At 50.8% G+C, this 14,479-nt stretch overlaps 1 protein-coding gene across 2 annotated transcripts in view; it reads right to left on the bottom strand.

Moving 5' to 3' along the window:
• The window catches only part of CADM3 (cell adhesion molecule 3), a 29,470-nt gene extending 15,195 nt beyond the window's left edge, over positions 1-14,275 (bottom strand). Inside the window, exon 1 of one of the 2 annotated variants that reach the window (XM_063176571.1) lies at positions 14,150-14,275. In XM_063176571.1, coding sequence (XP_063032641.1) covers positions 14,150-14,225 — 76 coding nt within the window. In that variant the 5' untranslated portion in view covers positions 14,226-14,275. The remainder of the gene's footprint in view (positions 1-14,149) is intronic. The other variant, XM_063176572.1, reaches the window with a different exon arrangement.
• Between the last annotated feature and the right edge of the window lie 204 nt (positions 14,276-14,479).

Raw genomic sequence — 14,479 nt, 5'->3', positions numbered from 1 at the left:
GAGAAATATAGAGAATGCACATGTATATATAAAATATACATATAAAATATATATTTTTATAAATAAATATAAATATATAAAAATATATAATATATTATAATGTAAATAAAATATATATTAAAATACATAATAGATTTAATATATATAGCATATAACATATCTGTATAATATTAAAATATATTAAAATCAGAAATATATATTATATAATATATTTATATAATAGTCTATATGATACAAAGAAAATATTCAATATATAATATAGAATATATATTAAATATCTATATATCTATATCTATGTATTATATATATATATATATATATATATATATATATAAATTTTATATATCATATATATAAAATAAAGATTTTAAAAACATATTTCCCCAGAAGATCGCTCCTCCATGTCCCAGAGCAGGGGCTGGAGGGTGCCCTGAGGGGTCCCTGCAGCCGCCAGGCCAGGGGACAGTGCCAGCCCTGGCAGGTGGCACAGCCTGGGCTGGCACGGGCAGGGCGGATGCTCCCGGCGTGCAGCACCTGGCACAGCTCGTGGTGCCAGCCCTGCCCAGCCTGGGCTGCTCTGGGGTGGCACCAGGGGACAGTCCCTGCTCTGAGACCCCTGGGCTGGGGACAGGCTGGTGCTGCAGGCTGGGATTGATTTGGATTTATTCATTATTATTTTTATTCATTTATTAGAATGATATTTTATATTTTGTTATTTCTATTATATTCTTATTTATGAAATTATTTCTCTTAATTTTGAAATTGTATTTTGTTATAAAATTTTGTAATTTTTTATTTCTATTATTTACGAAATTAGTCATTTTTATTATTCGAATTTATTTTTATTATTGCATTTTTAATACTTTATATATTAATAGATATTTTATAGATATTTTATTTATATATTCATATTTATATTTCTAGATATTTCGATAATTTTATTTTTATATATATTTGTATATATTTATATATTTATTTATAGATATACTTATATATATTTTATATATAAATATACTTACATATATTTAAACTTATATATATTATATATAAATATATATATGCAAGTATATATATAAGTATATATAGTATATATATACTTATATATATAGTATATATATACTTATATATATAGCATATGTATATAAGTATATATACTATATATATATACTTATATATAGTATATAAGTATATATATAGTATATATACTTTTATATATATATTATATATATAATATATATACTATATATATATTATATATTTAAGTATATATACTATCTATGTATACTATACATACAATATATATAAGTATATATATACAAGTGTATATATATATATATACACTTATATAAATGTTTATTTATTTATTTATTTATTTATTTATTTGTTTATTTACTTATTTATTGAGGAGTTTTTGATGGGAGCACAAGGATAAATTTCTTTTCACCTTGAGTGTGGCAAAGGAGGAAATTCAGGTGTTTCCATTTGCTGGGCATGGGGATCGTGCCATGTCCCCCTTGTCCCTGTCCCTGCAGCTTCCCAAAAATAAAAATAAAAATAAAAATAAAAAATTAAAAATAAAAATAGCTGTCCTTGGGCTGGGGGGGTGATCTGATCCTGGAGCTGCTCTCCCTGCCCTTGGCTGCTCCCAGGGAGGAAGGAGAGGAGGAGGAGGAGGAGATGAAGGAACAGCCTGGGGAGGGACAGGAGCATGTCCTTGCCCTTAGGGGTGGCAGTGGGAGGGGGACAGGGACACTCACAGGTGTCCATGCAGCCATGAGTGTCCCCATCCAAAAATGAATGTCACCAACCAGCCATAAATGTCCCCATCCAACAAGGAGTGTCTCCATCCAACAAGAAGGGTCCCCACCCAGAAATTAGTGTCCCCATCCAACAAGGAGTGTCCCCATCCAGCAAGAAGGGTCCCCATTCAAAAATGAGGGTCCCTATCAAAAAAATTACTGTCCCCACCCAGAAATTAGTGTCCCCATCCAGCAAGGAGTGTCCCATACAGTAATGAGTGTCCTCATCCAAAAATGACTGTCCCGTTCAAAAATTATTGTCCCCATCCAAAAATGACTGTCCCCATCCAACAGTGAATGTCCCCATCCAGCCATGACTGTCCCCATCCAGCCATGAGTGTCCCCACACAACAGGGACTGTCCCCATCCAAAAATTACTGTCCCCATCCAGCAGTGACTGTCCCCACCCAGAAAAGACTGTCCCCATCCAAAAATGACTGTCACCAACAAGCCATGAATGTCCCCATTCAGCAATGAGTGTCCCCATCCAACAGGGACTGTCCCCATCCAAAAATTACTGTCCCCATCCAAAAATGACAGTCCCATGCAGCAGGGATTGTCCCAACCGAGCAATGAGTGTCCCCATCCAGTGGTGACTGTCCCCATCCAACAGGGACTGTCCCATAGAGCAGGGATTGTCCCAACCCAGCAATGACTGTCCCCATCCAGCAGTGAGTGTCCCCATCCAAAAATGACTGTCCCCATCCTGTAGTGGCTGTCCCCATCCAAAAATTACTGTCCCCATTCAGCTAAGAGTGTCCCCATCCAAAAATTACTGTGCCCATCCAGCAGTGACTGTCCCATCCAGAAAAGACGGTCACCAACAAGCCATGAATGTCCCCATTGTCCCCACCCAGAAACGATTGTCCCCATCCAAAAATTACTGTCCCCATCCAAAAATGACAGTCCCATGCAGCAGGGATTGTCCCAACCCAGCAATGACTGTCCCCATCCAGCAGTGAGTGTCCCCATCCAAAAATTACTGTCCCCATCCAGCAGTGACTGTCCCCATCCAGAAAAGACTGTCCCCATCCAAAAATGACTGTCACCAACAAGCCATGAATGTCCCCATCCAAAAATGAGTGTCCCCATCCAGAAACGATTGTCCCCATCCAAAAATGAGTGTCCCCATCCAGCAATGACTGTCCCCAAATCTCTCCAGCCCCACGATGCTCCCAAGCAGGAAAAAATTGATTTTCTGCATCCCAGGAATTGTGCACCACAGGCACGGAGCTGCCTGCCCGGAGCAGCTTCACTGCTAGAGATCAATAATGAAATGTTTGATTTCACCCTCAGGACGCAGGGACAGAGGCTGGGAAGAGCCCAGCAGATGTGCAGGACGAGACTGGAGCAGGAGCATTTCCAAGGAATGTCCTCCCTTTTTTCCAGGCTGGGAAAGCATCTCTGGAGCAGAAATAACCCCAGGGAAAACCACCCACTGCTCCAAGCCCTCCAACGCCTCTGGTTCACAGTCATGGCCCAAAAATGTTTCTCATTTCCCTCCTTCATTCTCAAAAAAACCCATTTCTTATTTCCCACTTTCTTTCCCAAAATTTCCCTCTTTCTTTTTTAAAAAATTCCTTCTCATTTCCCTACTTCTTTCCCCAAAAAATCCTTTTCATTTCCCTCCCTCATTTTCAAAAAAAACCATTTCTTATTTCCCTCCTTCTTTCCCAAAATTTCCCTCCTTCTTTTTAAAAAAATTCCTTCTCATTTCCCTCCTTCTTTGGCAGAAAAACATTTCTCATTTCTCTACTTCTTTCCCAAAAAAAACCCTTCTCATTTCCCTCTTTCTTTCCCAGAAAACATATCTCATTTCTCTGCTTCTTTCCCAGAACAACATTTCTCATTCCCCTCCTTCTTTCCCAAAATTCCCCTCCTTCTTTCCCAAAAAAAAATACCCCTCCTCATTCCCCTTTTTCTTTCCAATTTACTCTGTGTTCATCATCACAAAGATTCAATTCATCCCTTGGGCACAGATGTTTTCCAAAGCTCCTTTTTCTCCTCTTCAAGGATTTTATGTTCCAGGAATTCCCTCCTCAGCTCCATCCCCACTTTTCCTGCGTGGATTCTTGCAGGAATCAGCCCTGGAAGGGAGGGAATTCTGAATTTCTGTGTGTCCAGGCAGGAACAGGGTGGGAATTTGGAACTTTTGTGGATCCAGGCAGGAATCAGCCCTGGCAGGGTGGGAATTTTGAATTCTTGTTGATCCAGGCAGAAACAGGGTGGGAATTTTGAATTCTCATGGATCCAGGCAGGAATCAGCCCAAGCAGAGAGGGAATTTTGAATTTCTGTAGATCCAGGCAGGAATCAGCCCTGGCAGGAAGGAAATTTTGAACTTTTGTGGATCCTTGCAGGAATCAGCCCTGGCAGGGAGGGAATTTTGAATTCTCATGGATCCATGAAGGAATCATCCCAAGCAGAGAGGAAATTTTGAACTTTTGTGGATCCAGGCAGGAACAGGGTGGGAATTTTGAATTCTCATGGATCCATGCAGGAATCAGCCCTGGCAGGGAGAGAATTTTGAATTCCTGTGGATCTTTGCAGGAACAGGGTGGGAAATTTTAATTTTTGTGGAGCCATATAGGAATCAGTCCTGGCAGGGAGGGAATTTCGAATTCTCATGGATCCATGAAGGAATCAGCCCTGGAAGGGAGGGAATTTTCAACTTTTGTGGATCCATGAAGGAATCAGCCCTGGCAGAGTGAGAATTTTAAACTTTTGGTGGATTCTTGCAGGAATCAGCCCTGGCAGGGAGGGAATTTTGAACTCACAGATCAGCAAACCTCAGACATCTGCTGCGCACATCCCTTTGCAGGCTGATTTTCGCAGGGTGCGAATCCACAGTCTGGAATATCCAGAGCACAAATTCCAGGCAGCTGAGCAGCTCCAGATTTGCCAGGAGAGAGGGAAACCTGCTCCTGTTTGGGTGCATCTGCTCCTGCAGCTCCAGGGCTGGTTCCTTCCCCAGTCCAGTGGCATCCAAATGTCCCTTGGGATCCATCCAGGCTGTCCCCAAAATGCAGATCCAGGCAGGGAGAAGATGCTCAGAGCCAAAGGTGAAGGTGGGAAGGATCTAGGCAGATCCAGGACAGGGGTTAGGTAAAATGCAGAGTTCATTTTGAGGTCAGAAAGTTGAAATTTTCAGCATTTAGGACATCCCTGTGTGGTGTCACCTGGCTCTGGGTACAGGCAGGATGAAGGAGCTGCAGAATTCAGGGTGTTCCTGTTCTCCTCACGGGGATAAAATCCACGCAGAAACTCCAAAATGGTGCCTCAATTCCTTCTGGCAGCTCCCACAGGGTGAAGGGATTGATGCCAGGGTGCCAGGGGCTGGCACAGGAATGGAAATATTCCCTAAAAGTGGGAAAAAAACACAGCCCTGGGTGTGCTCCCAGCTCAGCTATGAGATCCCGAGGTTCAGGGGGGATCCTGAAGTTCCAGCAGGGAATGGGATCTCATTCCTCGTGACCCCAGGGGCTTCACATCTTCCCACAAATCCCAAATTTCAGAGGATTTCCCTATAAATGGGCATTTCTGAGAAGGGCAACAGCAAGAGAATGCAGTTTCTCATATTAAACCCCCAAACTCCCAAATTCCAGAGGATTTCTCCATAAACGAGCATTTCTGAGAAGGGGCACAGCAAGAGAATGCTTCCCACATGAAATATCTTCACCCCAAACTCCAAATTTCAGAGGATTTCCCTGAAAATGAGCATTTCTGAGAAGGGGAACAGCAAGAGAATGCAGCTTCACACATGAAACTCCCAAACCCCAAATTTCAGAGGATTTCACCATAAATGAGCATTCCCTGAATCCAGGAGCTTCACACTTCCCCACATTAAACCGAGTGTCACAGCTCCCCGAGGGACCCCAAAAGCAGAAAATTCCCCCAAAATCCTGGGGTACAGAGCAGGGTGACCCCTGTGCCAGCATCCAAACCCTGAATACTGAGAGGGGGCAGAGCAGAGAAAAAAAATCCCAAATCTGTGCCACCACAAATCCCTCTAACAGAATTTCCTGCCATCACAGCTCCCTGAGGGACCCCAAAAGGAGAGAATTCCCCCAAAATCTGAGGGCACAGAGCAGGGTGACCCCTGTGCCAGCTGAGAACTGAAAAGGGGCAGAGCAGAGGGAAACCCCAGTTCTGTGCCACCACAAACCCCCCTGACAGCGTTTCCTGCTATCACAGCTCCCTGAGGGACCCCAAAAGGAGAGAATTCCCCCCAAAATCTGAGGGCACAGAGCAGGGTGACCCCTGTGCCACCACCCACAACCTGAGTGGTGAGAGGGGGCAGAGCAGATGGAAATCCCAGTTCTGGGCCACCACAAATCCCTCTAACAGAAGTTCCTGCTATCACAGCTCCCTGAGGGACCCCAAAATGAGAGAATTCCCCCAAAATCTGAGGGCACAGAGCAGGGTGACCCCTGTGCCAGCATCCAAACCCTGAGTGCTGAGAGAGGCAGAGCAGAGGAAAATTCCCAATTCTGTGCCACCACAAATCCCTCTAACAGAAGTTCCTGCTATCACAGCTCCCTGAGGGACCCCAAAATGAGAGAATTCCCCCCAAAATCTGAGGGCCCAAGCAGGGTGACCCCTGTGCCACCACCCACAACCTGAGTGGTGAGAGGGGGCAGAGCAGATGGAAATCCCAGTTCTGGGCCACCACAAATCCCTCTAACAGAATTTTCTGCTATCACAGCTCCCCGAGGGACCCCAAAACGAGAGAATTCCCCCCAAATTTCAGGGGCACATGGCAGGGTGACCCCTGTGGCAGCACCCTCCCCCAGCGTGGCAGCCCAGAGCTCAGAACTCCAATTTCTGAGTGGGTTTTTAGCTCCTACCCTAAGGCCAATCTCCCAACATGAGTGTTGCCAAGGGAACCGGCTCGGTGCTCTGACAGTTCTGTTTTAAGGATCTCCCTGCCCAACGAGGTGGCACAGCCCAGCTGGGTGCCCTGGCACGAGGTTTGTGCCACCTCAGTGCCAGTGTCACCCCAAGTGTCCCAGGATTAACCGCACGGGGTTGTGTAAGAGGAGATTTGGTTTTAATATCCTTATTTTTTATATTATATTAATTATTTTATATATTTAATATATATTATATTCATTTATAGATTTATATATTATTTTATATATTTAATATCTATTCATATATTATTTTATTTTATACATTATATTATTATATTTTATACTTTTAATATGATAATATAATTTAAATAAAATAGATAATATATATAATATATATTATATATATTTATATAAATATATAAATGATATAATTTATATATAATATATACAATACATACAATATATAATAGATATAATATATAATATACATAATATATATTACATATTATATATATAATATATTATATATATTATAAACGAATTATATAAATTATATAATTTATATGTATAATATATACAATATATACAGTATATAATAGATATAATATATAATATACATAATATATATAATATATAATATATATTATATGTATTATATTATACATATTATATATATAATATATATTTTATATATTATATATTTATATACGAATATATAATATCTATATATTATAAAATATATATTTATATATTATAAAATATATAGAATATTTATATCTTTATATATATTTATATAATATATAAATATAAAAATATATAAATATTAAACATAATAAATTGATAACTTATAATAATAATAAAAAATAAATCCTAATAATTTCTTTGTTTTTAATAACAGAACTGAGGGGTGGGGAAGCCCTGGCAGCTCTGCTCCTCTCCTGGGGGACAGCACAGTCAATCCCTCCTCCTGACCGGCCAAAAATTCAATCCTGGAATGGTCAGAGTGGCAAAGAACCCACAGACACCCCAACAATCCCAACTTGGGCCTGGGCACCTCGTCCAAACTCTCCTGGAGCTCCTTGGGAATGTGAGAACCTCTGGAAACATCTCCCCAGCGTTTGGGGGTCCCAGCAATTCCTGTCCCCCAGAGCAGCCCCCAGCCCAGGGATCTGCTGCTCCCCCTGCCCACTGAGCCCAGCAGCGTCAGGACTCATTTCCCTGCAAATCCCAGCCTGAAAGCAACAGCCTGGAAAAAGCTGAGCTTGCCAACAAACAGCGTTTGAGGTGTTTGGAGCCTGAGCAGAAACATCTGCAGCTCAAGCACCGCCTGGAGCATCACCCGAGGACGGGGCAGCTCCCGGGACGCTGCAGGGACACAGATCTGCTGTTTCCTGCTGGAATATTTACAAATATAACCGGAGGAGGGGACGTGCCTGAGCTTGTCTGGCCCTTGCTGCTGAACCAAGTAGGGGCAACTGTGGTGTTTTACCCCAGAGACACTTTGGGCTGTGGGTGTGTGGTGTTTCACCCCACAGACACTTTTGGCTGGTTGGATTTGTGGTGTTTCACCCACAGACACTTTTGGCTGGCTGGGTGTGTGGTGTTTCACCCCACAGACACTTTTGCCTGGCTAGGTGTGTGGTGTTTCACCCCACAGACACTTTGGGCTGGTTGGATTTGTGGTGTTTCACCCCACAGACACTCTGGGCTGGCTGGATTTGTGGTGTTTCACCCCACAGACACTTTTGGCTGGTTGGATTTGTGGTGTTTCACCCCACAGACACTTTGGGCTGGCTGGGTGCTGCAGTTGGATGCATGGAGACAATTCCAGGCCTGCAGGAGCTCTGGTGGTGCTGGGATGGAGCTTCCCCCCATAACAGGGGCTGCTCCTCAGGTTTATCTCTGCTGGAGAAGCTTTAAGGTGATGGTGAAGGAAAGGAGTCCGTTCTGATGGAGGGTTGGGATCCAGAGCTTTATTCTCTGAGTGCAGCACCAGCTCCAACAGAACTCCCTGAGGCCGTGGTTGCTGCTCCTTTAACCCCAGGGAAGGGGCAGGGAGCCACCAAGCAGGGACAAAGGGACAAAGGACACCTGGATGGCCCAATGCCCCCCCAGGGGTTTGAATGTGCCAATCACTCCCTGCTCTTCTGGAATTCCAGTGCTGACAGACAGCGCTGGGAGGGGAAAGGAGAAATGATTGATAAACCTGGCAGGGAATTATCAAGGGAGGGACCCGAGGTTCTGAGCTAAACCCCGAGATCACAACGCAACAATTTCCCAGCCAAACTCATGGAAATGCTGTTCCTGCCATGCCTGTCACCCTCCGGACACCGGGGAGCCGCAGCATCCAGCACTGCCCGCGGTCCCCGCGCCCTCGGCCGCATCCCTGGAATGGTTCCGCACATCCCCGCTCTCAGCCTCGCCTTCCCCGCCTCCCTCGGGCTGCCTTTGGGTTGTCTGCCTCGGTGCTGCTCAGATTAAAGTTCCTGCCTCTGCTCCTCGTCCTCCTACCCCCAGGGATAGCACCGGGAGGAAGAGGAGCTCTCTGGGAGGAGGATGGAGAATCTCAGCCTCTCACAGGCGGGCGGAGGAGATGGGGCAGCGCACGGAGGTCACTGCCACCCCTTCCTCCATCACCACCCGATGAAGGCTCTGCTGGTCTCGGCTGATGGTGCCCGGCCAAGAGCAGAGGGGCCAGAACTGGACCAGATGGTTCAAGCTGAGCTGACCCAGTAACTGAGAGAGGAGGAGGAGGAGCAGATCCATCTGACTGTGGGGGTGTCACAGAGCTGGCAGCACCTTCCAGGGCCCACTGAAGAGCCAGAGCAACGAGGACTCCACTCAATCTGTGCACAACCAGCTCTCTCTGGGGGGGCCTGCACAGCCAAGGCTAGAAAAGCAGCTCAGGTGGAGACCAGGGCTGGGCAGGGGCTGCCAGGCCCGACACTGGCACAGCAGAACAAGCAGAGCCCACCAATCTCCCAGCTGGCACCACCACCAAAACCCACCTTGGACACGCAACCAGACCCTGCCCCACTCCTCTCCTGCGAGAGACACCCTGGATTGGCACAGAACGAGGTTGGGAAGCAGAGAAAACAAACAGGAGCAGCTCTGCTGCAGCTCCCTCCATCTGCCTGCGCGGCCGCCGTGCCAGCGCCCGGGACACTCCCCAGATGCCGCCGCCTCCGGTTCCTCCGGCGCTTCCAACACCCCTGGAGAGGTGACAGCGTCAGGCACAGGGGGAAGAGGCAGAATTCTGCAGGCAGGAGACCTCCCAAGGCAGGGAATCCTGGGCAAACGGGGCGTTTTTCCCCTCCAGAGGAGGGTGGGACCGCGGGATGCTCAGCTCGGGTTCCAGCAGCGTCGCCCCATCCCTTTGGGATTTCTCCTCGCAGCAAACAGCACAAGCAGAGGTTTGGCCATGCCAAATCCTACAGCGTTGGCAGGCCAGAGGCAGAATTCCTGTCCTGGCAGCGGTGCCAGCACATCCCTCACCGTCTGGGCACCTCCACAGAGCCTGATCCCAGGCTTTGTCCTAAAAGCCAGCCTTGCCTGTTGAGCCTAACGCGTTGTGCCAGACAGCTGAGTGGTGGATTCCGTGCTCTCCAGCCTGCACAGGGATGCTCTGCTCCCTCCCCTGGGGCTCAGCACTGATCCCAGCCCTGGAACAGCTCCTTTTCCCCCAGGCAGCTGATCCAAGTCATCCAAAATCAGGCCGAGCGGGTAGTGAGTGATGCAGAGAGGTCGCCCTCCCTTCCCTTTCGTGCCTCTCCAGGGCTGTCAGTGCTCCCTCAGCTCTGGAGCCAAGGGCTGCTGCTGGCACAGGCACTGGGAGCATATGGCAGAGCCCTAGTGGCACTGGGGACGGGGCAATCCACACATTCCTTGGGGAAAAGCACCCTGGAAAGAATTCTGCTGCTCCAGACAGTGCTGGGCTCTCCAACATTCCAGCAGGACCTGTTCAAAGGTTGGAGGTGGTAAAAAAACCATGTGGGACCTCACCCCGCACAGGCTGGGAGGCTGCAGGGCATCTCCCCAGGATAGAGAGAGGTTTTCTGAGTGGTCTGGCCAAGCTGAGACCTCCAGAGAGAAAAAAAAAAACCCTGCAGGACAGGGACAGAGTGCTGAACCTGCCTCTCTGCAAACCTCCCCATGTCCTCCAGTGCCTCAGGGGGAAAATCAGCCCCAAAATCACCTGGTTTTGGCCCTGTGGTGGCTTCTCAGGGTGTTGTCCAAACAAAAGGGTTTGGATCTACAGATGTCACCTGTTCAGAGGATGGAGGTGACAAAAACCCTGTGGGACCTCACCCACACAGGCTGGGAGGCTGCAGGGCATCTCCCCAGGATAGAGGGAGGTTTTCTGAGTGGTCTGGCCAAGCTGAGACCTCCAGAGAGACAAAACCACCCTGCAGGACAGGGACAGAGTGCTGAACCTGCCTCTCTGCAAACCTCCCCATGTCCTAAAGTACCTCAGGGAAAAATCAGCCCCAAATCATCTGGTTTTGGCCCCGTGGTGGTCTCCCAGGGCGCTGTCCAAACAAAAGGGTTTGGACCTGCAGGTGTCACCTGCTTGGAAGCTGAAGGTGACAAAAACCCTGTGGGATCCCATCTCACATGGGCTGGGAGGCTGCAGGGCATCTCCCCAGGATAGAGGGAGGTTTTCTGAGTGGTCTGGCCAAGCTGAGACCTCCAGAGAGACAAAACCACCCTGCAGGACAGGGACAGAGCCCTGAACCTGCCTCTCTGCAAACCTCACCACGTCCTAAAGCACCTCAGGGAAAAATCAGTCCCAGATCATCTGGTTTTGGCCCTGTGGTGGCTTCTCAGGGCACTGTCCAAACAAAAGGGCTTGGACTTGCAGGTGTCACCTGCTTGGAAGCTGAAGGTGACAAAAACCCTGTGGGACCTCACCCCACACAGGCTGGGAGGCTGCAGGGCATCTCCCCAGGATAGAGGGGAGGTTTTCTGAGTGGTCTGGACAAGCTGAGACCTCCAGAGAGACAAAACCAACCTGCAGGACAGGGACAGAGCGCTGAACCTGCCTCTCTGCAAACCTCCCCATGTCCTAAAGTACCTCAGGGAAAAAAAAAAAACAACCCCAAATCATCTGGTTTTGGCCCCAGGGTGGCCTCTCAGGGCACTGTCCAAACAAAAGGGTTTGGACCTACAGATTCACCTGTTCAGAGGCTGAAGGTGACAAAAACCCTGTGGGATCCCATCTCACATGGGCTGGGAGATTGCAGAGCATCTCCCCAGGATAGAGGGAGGTTTTCTGAGTGGTGTGTCCAAGCTGAGAGCTCCAGCAGCTCCAGAGAGACAAAACTTGCAGGACAGGGACAGAGCCCTGAACCTGCCTCTCTGCAAACCTCCCCATGTCCTCCAGTGCCTCAGGGAAAAATCAGCCCCAAAATCATCTGGTTTTGGCCCCAGGGTGGCCTCTCAGGGCACTGTCCAAACAAAAGGCCTTGGACTTGCAAGTGTCACCTGCTTGGAAGCTGAAGGTGACAAAAACCCTGTGGGATCCCATCTCACATGGGCTGGGAGGTTGCAGGGCATCTCCCCAGGATAGAGGGAGGTTTTCTGAGTGGTCTGGCCAAGCTGAGACCTCCAGAGAGACAAAAACACCCTGCAGGACAGGGACAGAGTGCTGAACCTGCCTCTCTGCAAACCTCCCCATGTCCTAAAGTACCTCAGGGAAAAAACAACCCCAAAGTCAACTGGTTTCGGCCCCGTGGTGGCCTCCCAGGGCACTGTCCAAACAAAAGGGTTACACAACTCCCGAGTGGAATAACCCTGCAGAGAGAGAATGATCCTCACACACAAGGACAACCACGCACCAGCCCAAACACACCCGAATGTGCCGACAGCAGCACAAACGGCAGCCAAGAGCTCAGACAGGGCCCTCTTGTGCTGGAGCAGGGCCTGGGTGGCTTCCAGGGGTTCCTCCACACCGTGCTATGCTCGTAGCAGAGCCATCCACAGCGCTGGAGGAATGTTCTCCAAGGAGGAGGCTCTATCCCTCCCCAGCACAGGTGCCAGGCAGGGGATGTCACGCCGGGATGGCTCAGGATGAGGCACCAACCATGAAAACACAACTTCTTTTCCAAGCATCTCCCATCTCCTCAAGGATTTTATTTTTGGGGGGGTTTGTTTGTCCAGCTCTGCTGGACTCTGGCTCTGATGGCCAGGGCTGGGCCACAGCAGAGGCCAGCCCAGGAGGAAATCTTGCAGTGTCACCATCCGGGCTGTGTCCTGTCCCAGGACAGCTCTGGGTCACGGCCACCTCCCTTCCTGGCATGCTCGGCCATCCCCAGCCCCGCAGGCTGAGCATCCCCACGCTGGGGCTGTCACAACGTCCCCACACCCCGGGGCTGAGCATCACCCACACCCAAGTGACTCTTTCGGGCGCCCGTGGGAGGACCGCGGCCAAAACCAGAACAAATCCCGGGATTCGTGGATGGGAAGGCAGCCACCAGCCCCCAGAGGCTGTGACAGCAACAGCGATGGGTGCGGGGGAGCCGCGGGGGCTGCGGCCTCAGCCCTTGTCCCCACCGTGTCACCTCCCACCCGCACAGCCCTCGGGACCCTCGGCGCTGCTCCCGATGGAGCGCAGGGATGTGGATGGAGACCGAACCCAGCCCCAGCATCCCCAGATCACAACACGGCGGCTCCAGCCCAGCCCCCGGCCGGCGGCTGCACCTCCCCACCCAAACACACGCAGCAGCAGCAGCATCGCTCCTGTCACGACAGGCGACTCCCGGCACGGCAAACGGAGCCGCCAGCAGCCAGACAGGGATGGCGGGTCCGAGGCACCGGGGCCGCCCCGCAGGGACCCGCAGCGACGGCGGACGCGGCGCTGCCAGCGGCGAGCCCCGACACAAATCACACCCGCTCCGCGCCGGTCGCGACCGTCGCCGCCGGTGAACCCCTCTTTGTGCGGCGAGCCCCGCTCATCCCGGCGGGACGGGGACCGCCGCCCATCCCGGGGAGGCGGCTCCCACCGGAGGCACCGGGGAGCCGCCCCAGCCGCGGCGCGGATGTCACCGGGCTCCCCCGGGAGCTCCATCCGCCCCTCCGTGTGTCACCGCCGAGCCCCGGCACCCTCACGGCGGGGCGGCTCCGCCGCACCGGGGATTCTCCATCCGCGCCCCCCCCCTCCCGCCGCCCTCTCCGCGGGCAGCGCCGGGAGGGGCCGAGCGCCGCCGCCGCCGCCCGCCGGGGCCTGTCTGGAACCTTCCGCCGCGGCCGTGGGGGGACACGACGGGCAGCACCGGCGCCGCCGTGACCTTGAGCCCCGCCGGCCGCCCGGGGAGCCGCACCCGCAGGCGGCGGCGGGGCGGGCCCCGAGGGCCGGGCGGGGCGGGGCGGGCGGTACCTGCCTGACCCACATAACGGCGCCGCCGCCGCTCCCCGCACCTGTCGCTCGCTTCCCCGCATCCCCCGCCATAAGCGGCGGGGATAAGGCGGGAGCTTCGCCCGCTCGCGGTGCCGCCACTCACCGTCGCGGGAGAGGTTTCCCCGGGCGCTGCCGAAGCAGGCGATGAGCAGGAGGATGCTGAGGGCGGGGGGCTGCATGCTGGCGGCGGCGGGAGCCCGCGGGGCCGGCGCGACCGAGCCGCAGCGCGGGCGGCGAGCGCTGCTCTCTCCGCTGCTCCCTCAGCTCCGGAGCCGGCGGTGCGGCAGCGGCGGCGATTAAATAGAGCGCGAGGAAGAGACCATTCGTGCCGGGGTGGGGGGGGGGAGCGGGGGGGGCAGCGCCGATGCCGCCCCCCTCGGCCCCCGTGTAAACACGCCCGCTCCGGCCGCCGGCCCCCCCCGCGGGCTGGGGC

Source organism: Melospiza melodia, chromosome 25, assembly GCF_035770615.1.
Source record: "Melospiza melodia melodia isolate bMelMel2 chromosome 25, bMelMel2.pri, whole genome shotgun sequence".
Classification (NCBI taxonomy): Eukaryota; Metazoa; Chordata; class Aves; order Passeriformes; family Passerellidae; genus Melospiza; species Melospiza melodia.
This window is presented reverse-complemented; position numbering and strand designations above follow the sequence as displayed.